Source organism: Mastigoproctus giganteus, chromosome 13 (genome assembly GCF_048544385.1).
Source record: "Mastigoproctus giganteus isolate SK-2022 chromosome 13, ASM4854438v1, whole genome shotgun sequence".
NCBI classification, from domain to species: domain Eukaryota; kingdom Metazoa; phylum Arthropoda; class Arachnida; order Uropygi; family Thelyphonidae; genus Mastigoproctus; species Mastigoproctus giganteus.
The window spans coordinates 31,144,150-31,171,589 of NC_143587.1; the positions used below are offsets into that span (position 1 = coordinate 31,144,150).

At 37.8% G+C, this 27,440-nt stretch overlaps 1 protein-coding gene across 1 annotated transcript in view; it reads left to right on the forward strand.

Moving 5' to 3' along the window:
• The first annotated feature begins 9,447 nt into the window (after window positions 1-9,447).
• LOC150075915 (sushi, von Willebrand factor type A, EGF and pentraxin domain-containing protein 1-like) overlaps window positions 9,448-27,440 on the forward strand; it is an 88,788-nt gene continuing 70,795 nt past the window's right edge. Inside the window, exon 1 of the mRNA XM_090387687.1 lies at window positions 9,448-9,763. Coding sequence (XP_090243813.1) covers window positions 9,691-9,763 — 73 coding nt within the window. The 5' untranslated portion in view covers window positions 9,448-9,690. The remainder of the gene's footprint in view (window positions 9,764-27,440) is intronic.

The following is a 27,440-nucleotide window of genomic DNA, read 5'->3' on the forward strand; positions in this document are numbered from 1 at the left end:
TACGGTTTTTAACGAAAAATTACGATCATTATTTATTTAACAGCCCTCGTAATATCAAACTAACTTAAAATTAACTAATTAATAAAATCGATCAAATTCAATTTAATAAACACCAATTGAAGTAACTAATTAATTAAACAAAATTGGTTAAATTAATGGAATATATGTTTAATTAAATAATTAAATTAATAATTAAGGAAATGAAGGATCTCAACGTGAAGAATAATGCTCCTTATATACTGTCCAAACTCATATTTATTAGTTTATACTAAGTTAATTCTAACTGCCTTTCTCTTTCTAGTGGTTCTTTCACCTATTACATCTATTTCTGCGGTCATTTTTTTTCCTCTTCTTTTCCGTTATTTATTTCCTCCACTTTATCTATCCTTTTCCTTTCTTTTTTGAACTCTTCTCTATTAGTGCCAGTTACTCTTACTCATATTTTACAGCGTAGAAGTTTAGACGTTAGGACTCGTCAATTATCACGTTTCCAGTACTACTTTTTAGGTTTCTTATTCTTACTGGAGACTTTAGATCACTGAGATGACCCGGTGTCCCATTAGGTAACCTGAGTAAGTAAGTGACCTGTGACGACATCTGAGATGTCTTTAACTGCCACCCGACAATGTTTATTTGCAGGATGTGAATGAAATGTTTATAAGGTCCTTAGTAAAAGGTTAACTACAAAATGTACAAAATGCTTCCATTGTTTGGCATAGAGCATTTTGGGTCAAAGATTCTTCTCGTTCTCGGAATTTGGAAAGGTATTGCTGGGGTATTAAAATTAAATTTCCCTTCTGCTGTGCCAGCTTGTAATGACAGTTTCTCAGAATCTTGGGCTCGCATTTCAAAAACGTTAGCAACGTAAGAGTTCACGTTTTTACTAACAGTTTGCAGTCTCAAAGGACTTTATTACTTGGACATAAGATGAGTTGCCGAGTAATTGCTGATGTTGTTGTTGTAGTAAGTTTTAGGAGCATCAGCAACTAAGGCCATATTGCTCCGTTTATATTGTCTATAAATTGCATGTTCTGAGGTTCATTTTCTCTTTTCTTGACGTAAAACCATAGTCTTAACAATGATCAACACCTGTTGAAATCAAAGAGAGGCTTCAAATCTTAGACCAGATATCTCTATATAATAGATTTTTCGTGATCCAGTATTATGAGACATAAAACAAAAATTACTCCCGGCATACAAATCGAAATAAATAATTTCTACCAATAAATTTTAAAGCTTTCTGCAAGGGTTTCGAATTCGAATACTGCTGGTAAGAAAGACACATTTGTAGATAAACTAATGATGCAGTAACGAATGCTGCACACTACGTATAGAAGTAGGCAAATCTAATTTGTTATCATTTGTCAAACTAGGCAAACATGTTCGGAGTAAAGAAAATAAACGCAGCTGGATGAAAAACGTGAGGTTTATATTTATACAGACAATATAAAAACTTGCGATTTGCGACTTTTCCAAGAACAGCTGTAGTTCAGGCTTTAAAGTAAACAGATTTCACTATTAAAGGACAGATGGAACAAATAATAGTAAACAAACACTAACGATGATGAAATTCATACCGTTTATAACTGTTTTCATAACCTGCTTTGCGTTCTGTAATATAAACTCATAAATATCAGTGTAGGCTGTCTCTCCATGGATCAGCATGGAATCCTCTGGGGTTAAAACGAAGTGAATGAAATTTATTTCCGTGTGGAAATTTGCTCAGTTGTCGTCCTATGGTATTTACATCAACCTTCTTCAACGTAACAAAGGAAATCCATCAACCACTAACTCTCGTGAACCCTTCCATCTCATTATCCAATATGAATTCTGTCAGGAATGATTCAAGGGCTTTTGGCTTTTGCTCATCTGCGGACCAATTTAATGGAAACTTTGGAAAACTTAAGCAGCATTCCACATTTCTAAGACTTTTGATGATATTTGGCATAAAGACTCTCTAAGCAATTCCATCTTATGGTCTAGTTTTCAGATTTTGCAATTGGATGGCCAGTTTCCTCTAAGACCGCTAGCTTCCCACCGATGACGTCTAATAAGCACAGAAACTACTGTTTAGGAAATGACAGCATATTACTCATAAGTACTATGAAACTTCTCTTTTATAGAAGCACTACTTATTTGTAGTGTAGATTTTATGCAACTTGCGTGGTAGCCTTACAAAGAAATCTTTTCAAGGGCTTGAGAGTAATCTTTTCAATGGCTTTGAAAAGATTTATCCTCACTGGGCTGATGAACTTAACACAAGGATAGCCACATCGCTTTGGACGAAAACAGCTGGTTTCTAAAAGCAGGATTTGTCCCTCTTTACAACCGGGTTGAGGTTTGAGGCACATCAGCAACTTAGGCCATATAGCGCCTTGTGCATTATGTCTGTAAATTATGTGTGTTCTGTGGTCGATTTGCTGTTTGCCAAGCAAACAGCAAAACTGGGTTGGCAGGGTGGCACCTCTTTGGTACTAGTATAAAGGTCTAGAGGTAAGAAATAAAATCTAAAAACCTAACTTTCTACTACGCTTGGGAGTACCGTTTAATCCACTTTGGTTAGTGAATGAGGACCGTACAATAAACCATTAAAGACTTTAAAGAAAAAGCCGAGCTCATGTGTGGCGTGTCTATCTTAATGCAAAGATAAATTGCATATAGTGCAGTGATTACCATACTATATATTATGAAGGCAAACAGATTTACGACTATAGTGAAGTTTGGAGACATTCTTTTGGACAAACTCCAGCCAGGCTGTATAAGTGGTGAAGTCCAGATAACATTGGCGCAATTCAGAAGAGGCAGCACAACACAGAGAATAATTTAAATATTATCTTATCATCCTTCAGTACTTGAGAAAATCCCTTGATAAAGACTGTCGAACTACTTTGGGGAATACTGTACAGTAGCATCTGCATGCAACTGGGCAATAAAAGGAGAGTTAAATATGTAGAATTCAATTCACAGACCTAATTGCAGATTCAATGGCCAGGCAATTCCCTCAAAAGCATAAACGCTTAGAGATTCTTATTCTGTCTTTGAGACCTGTTAAAATCATTTATAAATTGTTGCAATGAAAAAGACTGTTTAAAAAATTTTGATGTCTGGAATATATTTTTCACGTAAGCACATTAGGCGTTAATACCAGTATTTTTAGCTACCAGAGGGATTTTGGATAGTAATGACTGGATATCCTTTGTGATCCATTGCAATCCTCGAATGTGATAATTAGGAAGAGGGCTGTTATAAGGTTGTTATAGGGTTTTAACGCATCAGCAACTTAGGTTTTTTGCACCGTATATAATATGTCTGTAAATTGCGTGTGTTCTGTGGTCGACTTGCTGTTGCCGGACGAAAAACCAGTTTTCAAGAGAAAAACCCATGCTACCCTCTTCTGAGACCGACTAACTCAGCCACATTGTGAAAAAGGCCAATAAAAATTCCTGGCGTTATTGATGGGATTCGAACTCAGGTCTTTTCCACCCGATTTATGGCGAGGACGGTGATTATATCAACTACGTTACCCACGAGGGCAATAAGAGCATTAGTAAAGGCATATGATGCAAGAAAGCAAGCTTATACAGCATCAACCAAAAGGAAAAAAAAAAAAAAAAACCCTTCTCATTTACCCATCCACTCCAAATGTTTGTCTATTTCTACCTTGAATCTGTTTAAACTATCAACTTCTACAATGGAAGTTTGTTCCAGCAATCAACCACCCGCTGGCTAAAGGCAAACTTCCACACATCGATCCTACAACTGTCCTTCCTCAATTTGAATTTATGCCTTCTCAGGCGATTATTCTGAGCAAGAGAAAGAATCCCACCAGCACTGAGCATGCTCAAACCATTCAAAGCCTTATACACCTCAATCAGATCACCTCGCAGGTGCCTAGTCACCAGACACTGTAATTCGCAAAACTCAAGCCTTTCTTCATAAGAGCAACCCTTTGTTCCATTCACTAATCTTGTTGCCCTTCTCTGTACTTGTTCCAGCAGCTCTACATCCTTCTTGAAATGAGGCCTCCAGACCAGTATACAGTACTCAAGGTGTGGCCTGACCATTGCCTTATACAAGGGGATAATTACCTCATTATCCCTGCTAGAAAAATTCCTGTATATCATTGACAAGACACCATGAGCTACTCTTACAGCCCGTCTGAACTTCTCAGAGAACTTCATATCTGCCTGCACAATTACCCCCAGGTCCTTTTCATTCTCTACCACTGTCAGTGTAGTACCACAGAGTTGATATATTACTCTGGGTTACTGCTTCCCATATGCAGCACAGCTACATTTATCAATGTTAAATTTCATTTGCCACCTCTCAGCCCATCTGCTCAACTTTTCCAGATCCTGTTGCAGCAGCGTATTGTCATTAGTGTCCTTAACAACCCTGCCGACCTTTGTATTGTCTGCAAACTTAGACATTAAGCCTGATATACCAACATCAATATCATTAATAAATACACAAAACAACAATGGACCCAACACTGAACCTTGGGGGGACTCCACTAATAACATTAGTCCTCGAAGAGCAGTGTCCATTGATTATCACTCTCTGTCTTCTCCCACTCAATCATCCTTATATCCATAGCAGCAATTTGCCTCCAATGTCACACTGCTCCAATTTGTGCAGCAGTCTTCCATGTGCAACAGTATCAAAAGCCTTTCTAAGATCCAAATATATAATATCAAAGTTATTCCCTGCATCCAGTTCTTTTGTGACTGCATCATAGTATCCAGTCAAATTGGTCAGACAAGACTTCCCCTTAACACACCCATGCTGTGTCCGGGCTATAACTGAAGTCTTGTCTAGATGATCCAGCAGTGCTTCTTTAACCAGTGCCTCCCTTAATTTCCCTGAAGTTAAACTAACAGGTCTGTAATTACTTGTGTCGCCCTTTGATCCTCCTTTGTGAATTGGGGCCACATTTGCACATCTGCAGTCCATGGGTACCTCCTCTAAGTCCAGAGGGCAACAAAAAAGTACGAAACGAAGACTATGTACGCGTAATGCGAAGCTTTCGAGGCAGGACAACTACAGAGCTCTGTTCGTGCTTTGTTTAGTCGGCCGTGGTCCCATTCCAGTCCTGTGGTACACATGGATATTGAAATTACTAAAGTAAGGGTGGATTTAATGAGTTATGAATACTATTCTTATATTCTGGATAGGCTTGAGATACAAGTTCGTAACGTCGCCTTACAAAACCCTTGTAATAGTTGAAAATAGTTGAGTTCAAAATAGTTGAATCCGATTCAACTTCTCATTACGAACTTAAAATTCCAATTCGCTTTCCTTTGTTAATGAAAACCAAATTGGTTTACCGTATTAGGCGCCCGGATTATGAGGCACGTTACATTGGCAAATCTGGCAGAAAGTTGGATGACCGTATTTATGAGCGCGAAGAAGGTATCCACACTGCCAATTTTGTCCAACCCCCAGTGCTGAGCATGGTGAACTGAAAAACATGATAAGCTGACCCTCGCAATAACGTTGATATTATGGACCGCTCGCACAATTTTCGTTTCCGCTTGTGGCTGAAGGCACCTCACATTTTAATGGCGGTCCTAATTTTAATTGCAATAAGGGTACTCTCATCCATCCCATTATGTCCCCTCTCCTACAATTTTACGCACTGGCGATTTGAGAATATTGTTGCCAATGGACGACGTCGTTCATCGCTGCTAGATGCTGATTAACTGCTTTTGTTTGCTCTTTATCACATGGCGGACCTACTGTTGTTGTTATCATGTTGTACCCTGCATTTGTTAGTTAACAAAGAATCGCCATGCCTTGAAAGCTTCTTACTTATGTTTGTGATTTTGGCTTATTTTATGTTCTCTTATGTTCCATGATTTTGATTTATTTCATCTTTTCATATGTTCCGTTATTTTAACTTCTTTTACTTATTTAACCTCCATCGACACCGATTAATTTGGCCAAGGAGCAAAAAAAAGCCCATTAAAGTGTTTCCCGTGGGAAGAAAAAAAATAAAAATAAAACAGGAACCGAATTCAGGCATTTTCCATCATTCGGTATAGAAGGACAACTATGGTAACCACTGTGATAGAGCCCAAGACTCCTCTCATGGGGAGTTACACAATGTTCTCCCTCATGGAAAGCACAGTTGGTAGGATCGCCGTCCTTCCCACAACGGGAGGGAAAGACCCGTCAATGACAGGAGGAAATTTTATGAGTGTTTTTCACAACATGACTGAGTTAGTCTGTCTCGGGGGAGGGTAGCATGGTTTTTTCTCCCAAACTCAGATTTTTCGTCCAGCAAAACAGAACATCGACTTCAGAACACACGCAATTCACATACACGGAGCAACATGGCCTTAGTTGCCGATGCTACTAAAGCCCAATTACAATAACACAGTGTTTCTTTCAATTCCACAGATTACAATAAGACTAAGAAACGTCGCTGGATTTTAACTTTTAGACTCTGGAATAAAATAAGTGATAATTAAAAGAGGTCCGATGTTTCTTACGGCAGTGCATCATCTCACTCAACAATAAAATTTTCAGAAGGTGTACGTGGACTGTCATGTGAATCTCAGGATATTACACTTTCCATCCTTCAACGTTCTTCTGTCGAAGTTTTTTTTTTGTTGTTGTTGTTGTAATTTATGATTCCCAGTTACAAGGCCCTTTCTACACGATGACCAAGTATTGTGGGATCCTCGCGGTAGCACAGTTGGTATAATCACCGTCCTCCTCAAACCGAGTGGAAAAGACCTGAGTTCGAGTCCCGTCAATGACGAGAGGAATTTTTATGGCCCTTTTTCACAAATTAGTTGGCCGAATTCAAGGATAGCATGGTAACTACTGTGATAGAGCCCAAGACTCCTCTCATAGGGAGTTACACAATGTTCTCCCTCATGGACAGTGCAGTTGGTAGGATTGCCGTCCTCCCCACCCGTTGTGGGGAGGACGGGTTATTCAGGTGGAAAACCAGATTTTTCTTCCAGCAAACAGGCTAATCGACCACACAATACATGTAATTCACAATTTACAGACGCCATATACACCGATGAACCAAAACATTATGACCACCTACCTAATATGGTGTTCGTCCTCCACGTGCAGCCAAAACAGCTCGTACCCGGCGAGGCATTGACTCTACTAGATTTCTAAATGTGTCTTGTGGTATCTGGTACCAACACGTAACCAGCAGATCCTTTAATTTCTGTAAGGTCCGCGGTTGAAACGCCGCAGATCGCAGTTGCTGTTCCAACCCAAATCGCAGATGCTCGATGGGATTGATGTCTGGAGAATTTGGAGGGCAAGGCAATACCTGGAAGTCTTCCTCATGTTCCGCGAACCAGTCTAGAACAATCCGGGCGATGTGGAATGGCGCATTATCCTGCTGAAAGATGACACCGCCAGAGGGGAAGACCGTTGCCTTGAAAAGGTGTATCTGGTCAGCAATGATCTTTAGGTAGGTGGTAGACCCAGAGTGCCTGGCACATGGATTACTGCACCCAGGATATCCCAGAAGAACATCGCCCAAAGCAAGACACCACTGCCACCGGCTTGTATTTGTCCCACAGTCAATCCAGGCGCCATCACTTCCCCAGGTAAACGACGCACACGTACCCGGCCGTCCACATGGTGCAACAAGAAACGTGATTCATCGGACCAGACGACCTTCTTCCAATCACTCAAGGTCCAGTTTCGATGCTCGCATGTCCATTGTAGGCGCTGTCGCCGGTGAACCTTGGTCAGCATGGGCACTCGGAGCGGCCTGTGGCTACGCAGCCCCATTTTAAACAGGGTTCGATGTACTGTGTGTTGTGGCACATTACTCCCGTCACTAGCATTCCAATTACCGGCGAGTTGTGCCACAGTCGCCCTTCTATTACCACATACCATCCGGGTGAGCCTTCGCTCACCTCGAGCATCGATGAGCCGTGCTCGTTCAACACCTTGCCAGCGGTTCGTGGGTTTCCCCTCCTCGGACCACTTTCGGTAGGTACTAACCACGGCTGACCGTGAGCATTCCACCAGCCGTGCCATTTCGGATATGCTCTGACCCAGTCGTCTGGCCATTACAATTTGGCCTTTGTCAAACTCGCTTAAGTCCGCTGCCTTTCCCATCTGAAGAACAAGAGTAACACTGATTAACGGAGCTCAGTACCAGGTGTTTTTTACAACGTGTCCCGACCCGTACACGCGCTGTAGTTCACCCGCAGTTGCTTCGATTTACAACGACTCGCTGGTCATAATGTTTTGGCTCATCGGTATACTACTGGTATCTGTAAATTGTTTTGCACTTGTTTTGGCACTGATATAAAAAAAAAAAAAAAAAAAAAAACTACTGGAGAATTTTACGGAAAAGGACTTTGCAGGTACCAGCCTATTAATATTTCCAGCAGAAAGATGCGCTAATGCGCTTGTAACTTTAACATCGAAGAGAATAAAGTTGAAAATTAGACGTGATAAAACAGAATCCTGCATGACGTTCACCGACTATTTATTCTCTGAGCTTTAGCCAAATAAATAAATTGTTTAAAAGTTATTCACAGGAATATCACGCTATCCTTAATTAAGGGTAAGGGGATACTTAAGAGTATTTATATCATTATTATTATTTTAGTACATAGCCTTGGACAAAAAGTTCGACTGGATATACGCTATTGCTGGAGTCCAATCACTTTTGATATCCCGAACTATTTATATAGATAAACAGCACGAAATAAAATACCGGTATGTACTAAGGAATAACATACACCGTATGGTCCTCAAATTATTAAATGGTACAAGAAAGAAAATGTTACTGAGACTCTCAAAAGCGAACGTGAAATAAATACAATTCGCTTCTTTCCAGAAAATTGAAAAATGTAAAAACTATGCAAAATAATTTTCTTATTTAATAACAAGAATAAATGTAATTAAACTAAAATAGGACATTTTGGATGAAAAATACGTAAAATTCTAATTTGGCTTGAAACAGTCCTTTAATTTTACAATATTTTAATATCACGATTTGCACCATACGATCTTTCTGCAGTGTAAATCTCTGCTCGTGCCACAGCGAATAAATCATCACACACAGAGAAAAGAAAACTTAAAAAAATAATAATAACCTTGATGGTGGATGTCCTCATTCACCTGCTGTTGCAGTGAATAGCTAACTCTGTCAGTAGGTTTACAGTTAAACCTAATGCCATTGGGTCGAAGTTTATTTCATTGTAACCACCTATTTATAGTGTTCGCTAAGTGTACAAACATGAGGGAGGGTACCAAGCAAACTAATAGCGCAAGAATGTAATCATTAATTCATACTATAAGTGCTTTTCGAGAGAGGTTAAGAGTTGCCAACACTTTTGCTTCCTGCTAGAACCGCAATCGTCTGCTACACGAAGAGGCCGTGCGTTCCGAGAGACGCTAACAGTTGGAAGGTCTACGCTGAGTGGTACAACTCGAGAGAGAGAGAGAGAGAGTGTGTGTGTATGTGTGTGTGTGTGTGTGTGATAGTAGTACCTTATTCCCATACCGGGGCGGTTTTTTAATTTAGCCAACTTCGTTGCTGATGTGCATTCTCTTCGCTAACCGCTGTTATTGTAGCCGTCCAGACTTGGAACGGTCCAGTGGCTTTAGGACCGTACCCAATTATTGTTACTCCAATTATCCTGTTATATATTTTCGATATTTTGTGTAAATAAATAATTAGCAACTAGCAAAATGAGAACTATTTTGGATATCTGTAGGCATGCATATAGACTAAACGCATCTTTATTTCGCAGCGTAATTTTAGGTAAGTGAAGTTCCTTGAATTATTATATTATAATATTACAATTTTTTGTCGATTTTATAATTGTTTTTAACCTAAGACGCCCTCTATCTTTAGAAGCCAACAATACTGTACACCGAATAAGTTTAAAATTTTTGAAAGCTTTCTTAAAGGAAAACTTGCAATTAATAACATTTTAGCAAAAATAAATATTCCAAGGAGATAGAGAAAGATATTAGGGGCTTAGTATATTAGGTTTTAAAATAATTCTATAAATTTTCAGCTGAATTGTTTGTTGATATTATTTTATTCCACAAAACATTTATGTTATATTCATTCGAATTAGACTCGATGTTTTTCGCGTTTTTATGCGCTACTAATATTAAATGCATTCTTTGATATTTAGTAGTTGATAGTGAAGCCAATATTCTACAAAATAAATACATATTGGTTGCAGTAAATTTTAAATCTTTGAAAACAACGAACTTAAATAAATGAACATTATTATTTTTTTATAGAGGGCGTTAGAGAAAGGATTGAAGCAAGAAATATTTACTGTCGTCTGTAACTTTTAATATAATAAATGGACATTTTTATATAGAGGGCGTTAGAGTATGGATTGAAGCACGAAATATTTACTGTTATTCTTACTTTTAATATAATTTTATATGCGATATCCAAGAAATGTAGTTTTTCAAGTGTTTATTTTCTTTTTTAATCTCATCATCTACCAGTCCTAATAGGCTAACATAACATGTGGAGATTCCATAAGTAATCTAAAGGTGCAATGAAAATCACGCGATGTCGAACAACTGTACTAGCAGTAAATCACTATAAAGCTAAAAAAAAAAAAAAGCTAAACCAAATCGCATCGCTGCTCTCTCTCTCTCTCAATCCATTACCGGTGTAGGTCAGAAGCTTTTCTTGTTGGAATGTTAGAACTCTCTTCGCACCTGGATAAGTGAGGCTGCAAAGTTTTCTCTTCAGGAAACTCGAATTTTTCATCCAGTAATAGTCAAAGAGATTACACGCAATCTACAGACCCGATATGCTAACGGACAAATTCTAAACAACCCAATCTCACTGATAAGGGATTACGTTTCTGCAGCGCAGGAGAATTGCAAAGTTTAAAGGCTAAGCAGGTAAAAATAGGATTAGGTCCCATCTTGCAAGGTATCTTGGTACAAGATGCCAGCGGCGTATCTACAAATTTGTAAAGCTGATTTACTACTAAAGAAAATTAACATTCAAATTAAACGTAAGTAAAGAAAAATTGATAGGCGATAAAATAAAAAAAAAAGGTTAATAAATATAAGAATTTATTAAACTAATGAAGTTATTTTTAATTATTAGGTGAAACTAATAATTAAAGTTAAATTTGGTTATTGAAAGATTGATAACGAAAGTTAAATTAACCTTTCTCCTCCTTCCTTAAGGAGGAGAAAGGTTAATTTAACCTTTCTGATTTTGATGTAATGTCCCGCGAGTTGTCTTGGTTATACTTTTCATATGCAGGGTATTGTTTTCTTGTAGTGCAGAACCAAGACAACTCGCGGGACATTACATCACAATTCAGGGATCAAAGTCATGGTCTAAGTGTTTTGTAATTTATTTTTATTATACTGTATATCAAATATGGTTGCAAACCCTTGATTCAAATTGCTTAGAGATAGGGTGGAAGGTTTTCTAAGGCTCATTTATTTTTAACTTTCTATTTTTAAAGCCGGAACCACATACATGAGGGAGAAAATCGCTTTTCGAGGAATAAGCTACTCCCTAGACATACTCCCGCTTTAGGCCTAATGACAGGTTGAACATAGAATACCGAAACCTCAATGAAAGTAATATCACTAATTAAAATGAATGATAATAAATAATAAAAGAATAGAATAAAAACGCCAATGAGCGAAAAGGTCAAATAAAGTAGATAAATAAATAAAAAGAAATTTTTCTTCAAAGGTCAATAAAAATTGTACTTTTGTATACACTCTGATAATAAAACAAATTCGCTATAATCAAAATTATACTTGATTATGTATACTAAATTACATATTTCAATAAAAACTGTGGAATGTGTAAAAGATACATTTATTTATAAATTCACATGTGGCAATAGAAATCGCGGATTTTCTTTAAAACGTAATTATAAATGAATGTAAATAAACACAGCATCTGCTTATAGGGTGAAATAGCCCTAAGAAGACTAAACTGTGTTTGGGTTCTCTTCCTTGATGAATTTGGAAACACTTTAACTGAAGACGAGTTGCTAGCAAGAAAATTTATCATTTTGGTGATTCTAAGTCACGAATCTGATTTATAAAAAGGGGGATACTATTCAATACTTAATTCACATGGCGTTTCCAATAATATCTTTGGCACTACAAAGAATCAAGTAATTTTTTAAATGTTAAAAAGACGTCTTCTTTATATCATATTTTGTTCTTAGATTATTTTTAATAAAATAAAACTAACTTTGTTCACTCAATTTGTTACGGATAATGGTAGTTTCTTAATATTATGATCCAAATCATCAATAATTTTAGGCAGTACAGATATCTCTGACACTTTAGGGGCCTCCAATAAAATAAAATAAATAATTAGCTTAATTAGAGTAGAGAAAAAACTGTACAAGTTACATAGTAACACTTTTTATAATATTGTTAACTATAGTAATTTTCTTTCTTAGAAATAAAGTGTTAACTTTATTTATAAGAGTGAAAATTAGGAAACAAAAACAAATACAGAAAAATGAACTTCCTGATAGGAGTGTGATCCAAAACAGATAAATGCAAATACAGATAAAAACAGATAATTCAAAATAATCAAGCAGTTTTGAGGAATAATTCACCATCCAGAGTTCATCCTTAACCCTGAAACATTTACCCAAATGGTGTTTACCTTGAAAAGACCAAACTGAAGATCGACATTTTTGTGATCGGTAAACAGAGTTTCTTCCCACAGCTATTTAAAGACCGCCAGAACTCAGGCCTCTGTTGTCATGTGGACAGCAAACAGAACTTGTTGGAATTAGAAACTTTAAACTGCTAACTCAACATATTAACTGATGCATAACTTGCTTTCTATGCATCTACAATATGGCCCATCTAACACTTGCAGACATATAATGTTTGATCTGCAATATTGTAGTCTAAGATCACTGAATAGAATCTCTGGCAGTCCTTTTGGACCAACAATAGCGTTTGGCGTAAATTCATACCATACTGCAACTTTTAATGAATTAAGTGATTCCTCAACGTGCACACAAAGGTTTATCTATTCCAAATTATTCGATAATTTACGCTCCAGGAGACTGAAGCGTAACAGCAAGAAAGATATAGGTGTGATGAACATGTATCATGTTCACAGAGCAAATCACATCACGTAATTAATCAGAAGTATTACTTGGTCCCAGGAACCACAAGACAGCAGTCTTTTCCTATCCTAGGAAGAACGAAAACCGCACCCACTGAAGGTAGTGCTATATACCAATGGGTGTTAGCTAATCCTGTATCCACAGCTGCCCAAACTGGGGTACCAGCTAATAAAAAAAAAAAAAAAAAAAAAGAGAATAGATGGCAGGCGATATCAGTTTCAAGAGGCTATAGACATTGCAGGTGTTGGGTTGGTTCCTTGTTGTTGATATGTTGATAAACTTGAGAAGAGTTGCTTTCTTTTAGTGAAAACAGCAGAGCAGAACTGTTGTAGAGCTGAGAACGATTGAGAATTTTCAGTCAGCGCCACTTCATTTCCTTCAGAGAAGTTGCTGACAGCAGCTTGTAATGTATTTCTGTCATCGTGGTACAGGTTGCAGCGATACAGAATGTGCGTCCAGGTTTCCTCAACACCACACAAGTAGAGATTGGTGTCAGACAAGGCAAATTGAAATAGTTTGGAGTTGATGGGGAGTGTGAGGAGAGTGAGGTGTTTATTCCAAATTTCAGGAAGGGCCGGATATTTTGGAATATAGTGTATACTAATAAAAATACTAATAACACTTGCGCAGGTATATACGGAAATATTAAATCAGATTTTTCCCCCATTATATTCATATGATTATTATATTTTTATATAGAATAAAAATGTACTGGTGTCTGAATTTTAATTTAACTTTTAAATATAGGCACCATATGTACGGATAATTTTTAATGGATATGATACCAGGATATTTTAAAAGTAGACTCTTAGGTCCTCAAAAACGCATTAAGAGTTACGTGAACAAAAAAAAAAAAAAAAAAAAACAGGCTCGATTACCATGGTCTTGGACGACCCTCCTTGGATTTTATAACAGCCATGCCATTCTTAATTCTCGTTTAGTCCTTAATCTGAACTAATGACCAGAAGCACTCACCTATCAAATATGACCTGGTTATCACTATAATGTGAATATTCAAAAACTAGCATTCAGAATATTTTATACTTTTCGCAGAGCACTAAGGAACAGATGGATTCCATTTGGATTCAAATGGAACAATGGATTCCATTGTTTTATTTGGATAATCACAACATAAAAATTGAAAATCTAATATCGGTTATATTTTTGCATTACTAGACTTCGTTAACAAAACTAATAATCTACAGGATACATTGCCCGTATCTGTGTAAAAGTGACTGGATACCTGCATTTTCCAAAGAGCCTTTCATTAAAATAAGCTTTAATAACGTGTTAGTCCCTTTAGCCTAAAATGCACACTGCATCTCGTCGATAGATTTCGAACCAAGTTTTGATTCCATTCTTTGTGGAAGTCGCACGAAGGTCAATTCAACTACTAATTGTTGCGTGTTGGCCTCACACAAAGCCGATGTTCAAGTTCATCCCAAAGGTGCTCAGTGAGGTTAAGGTAACTCTGTACGGGCCAGGAACTTGTGGGGAGGGGGGCCCATGTCTTCGAACCAAGGTACTACACACTGTGCAGTACAAAATGATGCATTGTCATGCTGAAACAGAAAAGGGTTCGCACCATACTACTGCTGCAGTGTAGGAAGAGCAGATTGTCCAGAATACCAATGTATAGCGTGATATTCATTGTTCCAAGAAATACGACCATGATCCATGATCAGATCAGACCAGATGATGAGAGCACCTCCACCAAACTTCATAGTTTGGACTACACATTCTGGTGAGACCGATTAACTCAGCCACGGAATGAAAAGAGCCCATAAAAGGTCCTCGCGTCATCGACGGACTCGAAGCCGGGTCTTTTCTACCTTGTGTGGGGAGGATGGTGACAGTACCACTGTGCTACACGCGCAGAGATCAGGAAAACAGTCTAACATGATCCATCACTGCATAAGACAGTTTTCGTACATTCTTGGAGCCATTTACGATGGACTATGCATCACCAAGCAAGTCGACGCTATGCATTGAATCATGCAATGTTTGATTTGTTTGCTGAAGCTCTTCAGGAAAAATTCGATGTACTAAATCATCCTTGTACTAATATCAGTTTCTGTAGCCTCCATGAACTCGTAAGAAATGAAGAAATTTACGTGCCACCTTCTTGAATGCCTTCAGATCTCTTTCCGTCAATTTGTCCATTCTACGAGGAAGTATCAAATTTTTTCCCCTTGACCTTCATCTGTGTATTCTATGAACGTTGTTTTATTGACTGTATTACTTGTTCGTCTAGTAATATAGGCCACAAGTTTCATTGCTCTTAACTTTTATGTTTCATTTGTTATAGGGCTGAATGTGTGATAGAGTGTCATCATGGATAAAGTTGAATATAAATCCATTATCAAATTCCTGTTTTTGCAATTCAAACAGCCAAGGACTATCTATGAAGAGATGTCCGCGGTGTATGGAGATATATGTCCATCATACGATGTTAAACATTGGTGGAGATAGTACAAGTGTGGCCAGGAGAGCTTCCATAATGAGAAAAAGAAGTGAGCGGCCATACATATCTCATGCTACTGAATTCGTGGAGGGAATTGAACAGCTGATCTTCAATGACCGCCGGATAACAATGAAACAGATAATTGCCGAGACTGGGATAAGCTATGGACCAGTGGAGAGCAAACTTCACAATGATTTATGATGAATAAGTTCTCAGCACGATGGATTCCTCGCTTGCTCACATGTCTACAGAAAGAAAAAAGGCAGGCCTGCTCTGTTGAATTGATCGCCATGTATGATAGCAATCCTGTTTATATCCTGATGGGGACTATAGATGAATCTTGGATACATCTTTTACCCAGAAACAAACCAGGTTTCTACACAATGGAAACTTCCATCATCACGAACCCCGAAAAGGCTAGAGTGTAGCCATCTACAGGACGGTGTTGCTGTCAGGTTTCTAACATAATATGGGGAAGAAGGGAACCACCATCAACGCACATTACTACAGCAACTTACTGAAGCAATTACCGACACTGCTGTCACAACTACTGATCTTGTTCGGAAATTAGGACTCATGTCGTGCCATATCGGCTAACTTGGCACCTTCTGACTTCTTCCTCTTTCAGCAGCTGAAATCATTTTTGCGTGGAAAGCATTTTTCTGGCAATGCAGAGGTAATTTCTGCGACAGAAGCATGGATAAAAGAGCAATATGAGGCTTTCTACAAAAAAAAGGCATAAGGAAGTGGCGCAAAAGATTGGAGAAATATGTCGCTTTGGGTGTTGACTACATAGAGGAGTAATATAAGTTCCAAATCTCAACCTCCTGGAAAACATAGAACATGGTCAGGGGAAAAGCCTTTTTGATACTCCCCCTCGTACTATCATGTTTCTCGTCTGTAGTAGTACAATGGCATTTCCACATTCAATGAATGCTCCCCTTTTGGAAGTCGCTGTGCTCAATGCCTCGACCATGTTCGTTGATCTGTTTGCTTTTAACGTGATGCATGCAGCTTTTTTTATACTCCTTCCTGACACGTGTGTGGTAGGTATAGTGCATGGTGTCTGGATACTTTTGGCAATAAACTATTTAACAAAAAGAATTACCAAGAATTTCACAACTTTTAATGGACTTAAGAATGAATTCAGAAGTTCTAATTAGCACTGACAAAACAAATATCTTGGATACTAACTTTAGCGTGTTTGTAAGGAAATGTTCACTCTTAAACCAAAGGCCAAATTGTTTCCTTTAATAGACCGAAGATAAAAATGGCGCTGTCTAGAAGCAAGTCTCCATTCAGTCATACTCATTATAATCTTTTAAATTAAGACACTGTCTTCATGCTGTCTTCCCTATAAATCTGCCAGCAGACCGATAACGTCTGTAATGAGCACCAGTTGCCAAACCACCCGTAATTGCTCACTTGTCAACACCGTGAAGATTCGTATAAAGTTGACGACCAGCTTGTAACTGACGGGAGGCGACATTAAATGGGCGGAAATCCATGAAAGAAAAAGCAAACAACACTAAATTCTAGACTGGGCTGACATTGACGAAGGACAGCCACTGTGACGTATATTATATATATTTTTGCCGTTTTCCTTTTTACGTACTGTATATACTGTGTATATATAACTACAGTATTCAAAACAATTGAAGAAAGTGGAATTTAGGTTAAATACCTCGATTAATATCTCCATTTTCAATGACTGTGACCTATTTCAGCAATATTTACCCGAAATTAACCTCAATTTTACTTAATTGTATATAAATTTGTAAAATAATGGCTCTTTACAGCTGTATAAAAGAAATCTGCCCACAAGATCGGGTTACTAATTAAGGTTCCGATGTCGTTTTACTTCCATAAACTGAATGAGCCTTTGGAAACTGGGAAAAGTCAGCCATAAAAAGATAAATGATTTAACGTATCGAGAAATGCACTTTGACACAGGCTGACCATTTAATTCGCCGAATGGCAGCGCCGCCGGACAAACACTCAACTTTCAGCAACTGCTGTAGATGCAAGAAAGCATACGCCCAAGAACACGCTGAACAGTTGCAAGTTCTGACATGTCTATTAGATACAAAATGATCTTAATTGCTTTGATGTGTACCGTCAAGTCAGAAGTGGCAAGTAAGTAGTAGGGTTTTAGGAGCATCAGCGACTAAGGCCACCTGTATATTGTATGTAAATTGCGTGTGTTCTGAGGTCGATTTTCTGTTTATTGAGCAAAGTTTTAGGGAGAAAAAAACCATACTACCCTCGCCCGAGACTGACTAACTGGGCCACGTTGTGAAAAAGGCCGATAAAAATTCCTCACGTCATTGGTGGGACTCGAGTGCAGGTCTTAAACCTGGTGTGGGGAGGACGGTGATTCTACCAGCTGTACTACACACGAGGGGGCTTTAAGGAAGGAAGTAAAACAGCAAACATAATTAGCGGCCGGTGTTAATTAGACAGTTATGATCTTTTAGTTATGCAGTTATTCAAAGGAAGTAATTTACACCATGAAGATTTACGTTTGTAGAGTTGGGTAATCAAAATTGTATGCCTGTCAATTTATATTTTCGCCATATGGTGTTGTTCTTCTATGCTTTCCTTGCAATAGATGAGGCCACTAGTAAAGTGGCCACATCTACTGCATTTTGTTGATTAGCGCTTCCAGAGAAGTGAGAATATCAATTCAGTGATTTTAATTTAAGTAATTTGTCATTGCGCTGGTTAACATATAATTTTTTTAGGTGCTGTCGCCGTTTTATTTATTATACCATGATTTGCAAAAATATCAATTCTTGGCGATGCTATTTTCAAATACTTAATCCTATCATTAACCGGGAGTCTGCTGTGTTGTGTGAAATGGAGATGCAATTTTCTCTGCGAAGGTTCCCAAACGAAGGACCTCAGCTTTTCGTCTGATAACCCTCGTGGGTAGCACAGGTGGTAGAATCACCGTCCTACCCACACCGGGTGGAAAAGACCTGAGTTCGAATCCCGTTAATCACGCTAGGAATTTTTATGGGCCTTTTTCACAGTGTGTGGCAGAGTTAGTCGGTCTCAGGAGAGAGTAGCCTGGTTTTTCTCCCGGAAACTCAAGTTTCTCGTCCAGCAAACAACAAAATCGACCACAGAACACATATAATTCATTCATGGGTATTATTTTTAGAGCAATACAAGTTTTTCTTTCTCAAGGAAATCCAAAGATGGGACAATTCATCTTTTTCTGATAGAGTATTGATTATTTTTAGGAACTGTAACTTGATGTTCTGTTGCTTTTCTATTTGATCTGAGTAAGAGATCGCTGTTCTTTTTAAATTAAGAGGTTGATCTATATTAGCGTTAAAGCTTAATTATCTCGGATAAGTGAAGTAGTAATTTCTTATTTCGTTTGCAGTACCAATAAGGAATATACATTAGGAACGTACACTGAGTGATCACTGAATTATGACCACCCCCTATGAAAACTGAATGCGACCCGTTGACCACGTGAGGTACGAGAGTGCGGAGTTAGTCGACCTACGTAGCATAGATAAGGTGTCAGTGGTTCAGTAAGTAGTAAAATTCCGAGTGTGATGGGTAAAAGGAAAGATGTATCGGACTTTGATAAAGGACAGATTGTGCGAGCTCGACGAACTGGTACCTCGATTTCCCAAACTGCTGAACTGGTGGGGCGTTCGAGAGCCGCCGTTCTTAAAGTGTACCAGGAGTGGTGTCAGTGACGAATCCCATGTCTAGAATAGATAATAACATATATTGAATCTATATACAATGGAAAAAAGATTTGCATCATAAGTGGATACATTAGGGTGGTATAAGTTAGAGTTACTTTTCGAATTTTGGTAAGTAATATGGGCAAGAAAAGGCACTGTGCAATGTGCAAAGATAACAAAATGGCCTAAGTCGCCTAAAACCTTACAACAACAACAATCAGTTACCCTAGCTGGAAGCCGACATTCCGGTACATCTCAAAGGTGCTTAATGGTGTTAAAGTAGGGCAGGCCAATGATGCGTTATGCTGAAACAGAAAAGGGAGCTCCCCGTACTGTTGCCACAGGATAGGAAGAGCGGAATTGTCCACAATAACAATGTACCCAATACCAATAACTGTCATAGCCCAAACCATTAGAAGCATTCCAAGACGGTGATGCCCTCCATAAACTCTGCTTTGCAGTCCAGTCTTTTCCCGTTAGTTTTTGCAGTCTACCCGAACATTTTCTGGCTGTGGTAGCACCATTAATTTTTCATTTGATAGCTATATCGCTTCCCTTTGTGATTGGGTGTTGCAGTTTTGCTCTGATGACCTCATCTGCTGCATTTCGTTGATCTGCTTACTTCCAGCATGAATTTTTGCTTTTATACCTATTCACGACACTTGGGTTAGGGGTCATTTTTCGGAAATCCCAAAGAGTCCTCATATTTTTGAAATTCAGCGTATTTTTTCCTTTATTTTAGTTTCTAATTAACATGAAACTACGAAACTATATGTAGTTCCAAAAAAGGAATCCAGATGAGCCTTTGCTGGCTTTGGCTTCTAAACTACCCATTATTTCTCACCCATTATAAAGTGACAACTGAGTAAATACTGGACAAACACAACAAAGTAAGGTGTAACGTTTTTTGGATCGTAAACACTGTTCAATCTATTTGTTACGTTTTTAATGGTGCGATGTTTGAATGGGTATGGATACATTTAAACATTAACGTACAGCAGTCTTTTAAAAGAAATTCCGTTGCTAGCAAAGCATCAACTGGGTATCGCCCCTACGCTTAGAGGGCAATCACTTCGTATTCTAATTGCTGCTTCACGTGACAAAAAAGGGTAGGGCCAAAAAGTAAAAACCGGTTTTATTCTTTGTTAATAGGTGTTATCGGGTTGTAGTTCATGTGTGCGACTCGTTTGGAGACATTTTATTACAGAAGGTGTAACGCGAATGAAAAAAGAAAAAGAAAAACACATTTTTACGATCTCATTTTTTAAGAGGTTGTACTTCTCCCCACCTCAGTCATTAAACTATACTTCTGTTAAAAAGCACCTCCGTGATGTTATCTTTAGCATGCTGCAGGCAAACTCAAAAGAGTTCCGATGAAGGTTGTTTGCGATTAATGAGCAGACTCGCTTTTCTAATTACTTTTTGAGATTTAGCTTTTCTTTTTTATCGTAAGAGGCTGGAAGGACCAACTCGTGATACTGCGGAGAATTTTCTCAGTTCAAAAGATTATTGTGAATAGTAGCTTTGGACATCTATTTATACCACATCATTAAAAGTGGTCTAAATATTTGTTAGCGTTCTCTGCATTTACTGTATACCTTCAGTTATCTTGGCAACCTGTTTTTCTCCATAGAGATATCTTTTATTCTTAAAACAGGTTTCCTTACTAATCTCCACAGTTTGTAAAGGAATCTTATTTTCCTTTTATATTCCCAGCCTACCTTGTAGTCCATTAATGATCTTCTGAAATTGAGTTTTAAAGCCGGATAATCTTTTTGATAACGGACGAGATACGCTATTGAATTCTCCTGTTCTATCAAATTTGTATTTATGAAATGCTCTCTGTGTTAAATTTTCTCCTCGGGATTTGTCCAACTGGTAGGAGCGAGGAAATCGGGGAGTTCTGGTTAAGTTAATTAGTTTAGGGGTGTGTTAAGTACCATAAACCATAAATTGTTTTTGTTCCAAACTACTTTTAACTTCTCCCTCTATAAGTAACTCCTGGATTTCTGTTCCCCGAGTTATTTTGAAGTAACATGGCTTAGTTCCGGTTCGTTAACAACAACCCTTGCTCTTCTTTAATACTTCCAACATACTGATGCACTCACTAAATCTTAACTAGATCGAGATCTGATGACTGGAGCGGTCATCACAGTAATCTGAATTCGCTTGCGTGCTTCCTGTTCTGTACAATTCATTCTGTCCTTGTGACATGGTGCAGTATCCTGTTGGAAATACCCATTCGCAGATGGATACATTGTAACAACGAAGGGACGCATATGATGAGAAATAATTTGCTGTATTGGTATCAAAATTGAAAAATTGAAACCTGGAAGGATAGGTCTGGGCTCATGTTGTTTTCACCATATTCTAATGTTCCTATCAGCGTGAAACAGTGGGAACCGGGATTCGTCAGAGGTGGCAGCGAATTACTAATCCTTCACTGTCCAGTAGATTGATAAACAGGAGTGGAACCCGGTTCGATGGTCTGCTGCCATACTCCATCCTCACATGATATAACGAGTTGTGCGTTCTGAAATATCTTTGGTTACCACCGTTGTATTGAATTGCTATTTAACTGACTGTAACCTTTTGTTATCTTCCACAAGTCTTGTCAGCCTCCCTTGGCCTCTCGCATCAACCAGCTGTTTCCAACCACTGGATTGCCGTTGGCTGGATGTTATTTGCTTATTGGACCAATTTCAATACATCTGAGACCCATTCGTGCATGAAAATCCTAGCTAGGTTGCAGTTTCCGAGATACTCATACTGGTGAGTCTGGCGCTGACTACCATGGTGAGTTTGCAGTTACTTAAATCCTTTAAAATAACCGAAGAAAAATAATTAAGAATGAATAAAATATATTGTAATAATATAAATAAAAATAAATTATACAGAGAAACAGATAAATGCAAAGATTATATATACGTTATAAGAAAGATAGCAAGGTATTAAAGCAGGTTCACGTTGTTGGGTTTTGTGTGCATCAGTCCTTAAACCATATTGCGCCATTGTGTATTATATCTCTAAGAGTATGTTTCCGGCGATTTGCATGCTGTGGGGGCTGAAAAACTCGGAATAAGTCACTGGAAAACCCTATTTCCTCCACCACTCGAAGAAGCTTTTAAAAATTTACCAATCGTTGACGGGAATCGAATTCAGACCGCTCCAAACGACTGACAAGTGGTTTAACTACTATAATGTCAAGAAGAACATTAAAACAGGTTCAATTGATCAAAATAGTTATATAATTTAGAAAGAGGTCTATCTGATTAACTCTCTTCTTGTTGTTTAATACTGTCCTAAGGCGAACTTCACGAGATCTTCAATTATTTTCCAAAATTTTATGTAATGATATCCCTCCCTTATGATATCCAAGGGGATATCAAATATGATATCCTCCCCCTTGTTTTAGTTTCGCCTGCCAGAGTGAATTTGCTTATTCCTTTAGGGTCCTTAAGCACTTCGATCAGGCCACACCAAGGTGTCTAGTTTTCAAAGGTCCAGCAAACATGAAGAACATTTTACACTTTTCTCTTCGACCTATCCAGTGGTGTAAGAATTCAGCATTAAAATAAGCACTGGTATCATGATGGAATGCTGTAATTAATTGATATTCGAAGGTTTTATCAGACCGTACGACACGCAAACCAGCCTGTGAACACACACTTCTACAGACGTAACAAACCTGTGGTTATGGGCGCATCCTTGTGGACTTGATACCAATATTTATTTTATTTCACATCAGATACATTGTAAAGAAATATACATATATGGATTTTTAAGACATCATACAGATGATGATGACGTTCCTGAATTCCATTCATCTTCCTTTTGTTGTAGCTATGCACTTAATGGCTGCTTCATTGAATTTAAACTTATTTTTATGTAAAAATAAGATCATTTCATTCTAATTCCATACCTGTGTACGGATATAGTTGACGAACACCCAGGACAGGAATGGTTAAGTTCTGTAGATGTTTATCAGTTATTTAACATGTACTAATCAAGGATCTAGGAGACTGTTTCTCAGTTTCATTGGATTGACTTTCGTTCTACTTGTAAACGTGGAGGTCATTCCTTATCTCCGTTGTTTGACGTTTCTAACTGGTACAACATAGATATCATTCGATCTTATTTTCCTGAACTTTGCGTGCTCCCTTGAGACACCTGTGGATCGTCATTTATACATGCGTGTACATCAAATTTCTGAGTCAGACATATATTAAAATGACCTTGAAGGGTAATCTTATTAAACAGCAACTATTGAGCAAGAGATATGTTAGTAAGTTGATCGAATATCTTGGGGGGATGTTCTGAAAGCCAGGGTATACAATTACACATAAAAGTTTACAGATCTGCCTACATTACACGGCACTGCTATCTCGTAGATATTGGTTTTAATTTACATTAAATTGCAAGATATCCATCTACGTGTCCAAAATTCTTCTCCAAAATATTGGGCATATTCTGACCTCGTAGATAACCTATTTCTGGTCGAATATAATCCATCTAGTGATTGTACTTGAATATATGTAAACTAATTGAATCTTTTCCAAGTCCCCGTCTTATTTCATATACACTTCGGTATGGCCATTTAAGGATCGACTGAAATATTGCAGTTAGATAAACGATCCATGAAACAGGTGCCACTGTCCTTTCGACACTATAACACCAAACTAGTTTCAGTTTCGTAATCTGTTAAGCTAATGAGGAGAGGAAAGAGGCTAACAAATATGATATCCTTCTTATATTATCCGCCTGAGAAATAGAGGGCGCTTTAATTGGCGTTTCCGTATGGTTAATTTGGGTAATTGAGTTCAGCTCTTCGTATATAAAAACATTTCTTGACCACAGAAAAAAAAACACGAAAACAAAATTTAAAAAATACCAGTCCTAATTAGTGAGAAATTTCAAGTTTATGGTAACTTGGATTCAAATATGATGAAGTGATTCAAATATACTGAAAGTTGTATGCATGGATTCATAAAGATGAAATTGTCCACTAAATTATATGTAGAAATAAATACGCTAATTATAGCTAGTAAATTTATCTCCTGTTGTAATCCCCTGAAGAAATGGAAAATTCATTTGGATTTTCTATTGTGTCTTTGGCTTGGCAACCTACTTTTTTTTAAAATGGAATGCAAATATTTTAGTAAACACTACGCAGTAAAATTATGGCGAAAAAAGGTTTGTGTATATTTTTTGTGATGTTATCAGTATGATGGATTAGCGAGCTAATATATGTCCTACTTGCTAAAAAGGGCAATTAATCATATATAAGCCGTGTGTCAAAAAACATTTCGGGGAAGAAGTGTGTATGATGAAGATTGTGAAACTAACCAGGCTGCTATTCTTAATACAAACACTTAGAAAAGCGTAAAATTATACCTCAGGTATTTCTTAGTATACTTCGATTGAACTACTACAGACTGAATTCCACTGAGCATAGTAGTGATCTTTGGTTGTTTAGCTAGTTCAAATAAATAAATAAAATGGTTTTACTTTGTGTATAATGGTATTGTAAGTTGAATGCCTGAGTATCTGATAAAATTTGTTCCTAGAAAGGTGCAGTGCTCTGATTCGCAGCCCTTTCCAAAGAAAAATCCTTGGAGCGCGGGTAGGTTAATATCGAATCCTGGGTAGAATAATACGAAACTTAGAAACTCCTATCGAGAAAGCAAGTGTGGACTGTTTGTTGACTTCTCCTATCCAATATCAGCGCAGATAGCACAGTATCGTCACCGTTCTCTCCACAACGGGTGGAAAATGCGGCGCGGGTTCGAATCCTGTCGATCACGCGAGGAACATTTATGGGCTCTTTTCACTCTGTGGCTGAGTTAGTCTCAGGCGTAGATAGCGTTTTTTCCACCGGAAAAACTGGGGGTTTTCGTCTATCAAACAGCAAATCGACCAGAGAACACGCAATTTACAGACACAATACGCATGAGTAGTTGAAAGTTACTTTCCAGTGACCCTAATATAATCCTTCACAATAGTAGCCAATATGCTTCCGTTCCTATAGCTCATTCCGGTCAGCGTAATTTAATCACCCATAACTCTTAAAATTGAGGAAAATGTCCAACTTTTAAACAGCTTTATTCCTTTATTTTTCAATTTAAATTAATTTAAAAATTTAAAAATCATATTTTAATAATGACTTTTACAGATTTCTTGTTTATTATGCGGTTGAAAACTACGCAAACATAGAAGACTTTATAGAAGAGCTTAGTTCAGTGAAGGTTAGTCCACAGCACCCGGGCAAGATCCACTTGAAAAATCTACTAACTAATATTATTACAGCCCTCTGAACATCCCGAGAACCATCTGAATATTTTGTCTTCATATAAGCCTCTTCTGCCTGCATAGTAGAATGGGTGGGCTTAACCTTTGAAAACATGAATTGGATTCGTAATGCAGGCGTTTACTCTAAAACTTTCATGTCCACAAATGAAAACAAAAATGTGGTTTTAATACTGTGCACACCCAAGGCTCGTTGTTTCTGAAAACAAACAGCGATATGCAAACAGAGATGGTGTTTCTGTGTGTGGGAAGTAGACTACACGAAGTTACTGCTCTAGAAATAAATCTTCGACTTAATATTTTTTGTCAATGTCCATATAAACTCACTGTGAGGCTAAATTTGAGTTTTATGATGCTAAAGTATAGAGAATAGCTGCAATTTTAAATAATGAAATGCACTGCATGTGTTTTTTTTTTAAATTTTTATTTTCCTTCTGCAGCATTAAGTTGTTATATAACATGATCCTTGGCTAATTGCGAGAAGTACACTAATAATTTCCTACATGTCGCTATTACCAAACAGGAAGCTAGGATCGTTATAAAGTTAAATATCAGCATATAAAATCCGCATGCCTCCAGGGAATTCGGGTTTTATATTTCCAAAGAAGGAAACCGAACATACACTCTGCATGCATTATATACACTTCCTGTTGCTACCCTATAAGCTTTTACTGCAGTTTTCTTGAATTGCATACAAAACAGAGTTTTTTGTATTTTGTTCTGTTTTTTTTCCTAAGGCGGTTAATAGTTTTAGCTGGTGCAGTGTTTGTTTTTGAAACCCAAAAACGCATTGTACCTATTGGGAGTCGGGCGCTAAAAAACACCTTTGCTGTTTATTTGCCTGTTTCTCTGTATCTATAGTTAATTTTATTTCAGGAAAATTTTAAATTTCCCTGTGGGTGAATCCATGCTGGAGACCGAATAACTTGGCCACAATGTGGGGAAAAAAAGCACCTAACATAAACTAAACCATACTTAATTAGATGGCTGGAAACCATTTAAATTGTTTGAAGAATTTTTATAAAATAAGTATTGGAGGAATGGGGAAATATTTCCACTGATTCCCATCATAAATTGGTGAAAAGATTAAATAGGGGTCAAAGGAGGCCTAGTACGCATTAAAGTCTCATCTCCAAACTGATGTCTTCCCTCTTATTTTTACTTTTGATGCCATAGTTTATATTCAGCAATCGTTACATTTTCCCTATATAAATCTTAGATCTTTATGTTATATATTTTAATAATCCTCTCCCCATTATTTAATCTACTTCTGTTAACACAAGATGTGATCAAAGAGTTTGGGGACTGAACTAATATTTTGGAATGATGAAGCTAAATGGCTATTCTGATGGATCTCATCCGAAGAAAGCTCCTTAACACTATATACACCGATTCCACCGCTTCCACAACTTCTGGAATAATTCCTGATAAGCTTCTTTTGGAATTGCTAATATTTACTGTGTCGTGTTTTGAATAATTTCCCCAGTAATTGCAAATCTTGTGACCTTTCAAGGGGGTTGGGGGGAAGCAAGAAACTAAATCAATGAGTGAAATGGCGGATGAAGGACCACCGCAATGCAGTGTTTCTCAAAAAATTTTGGTTCTACAGCTCTGAGTGTGCAGGAGAATTGCCATGATTCAAATCTCACGCGAGTAGCACAGCTGGTAGAATTGCCATCCTCCCCACACCGGTTGGAAAAGACCCAAGTTCGAATCCCGTCGATGAAGTGAGGAGTTTTATTGACCTTTTTTTTCCCAACGTGGCTCAGTTAGTTGGTGGCAGACATGGTGTTTTCTCCTGGAAACTCGAGATTTACGTCTAGAAAACAGCAAATCGACCGCGGAACA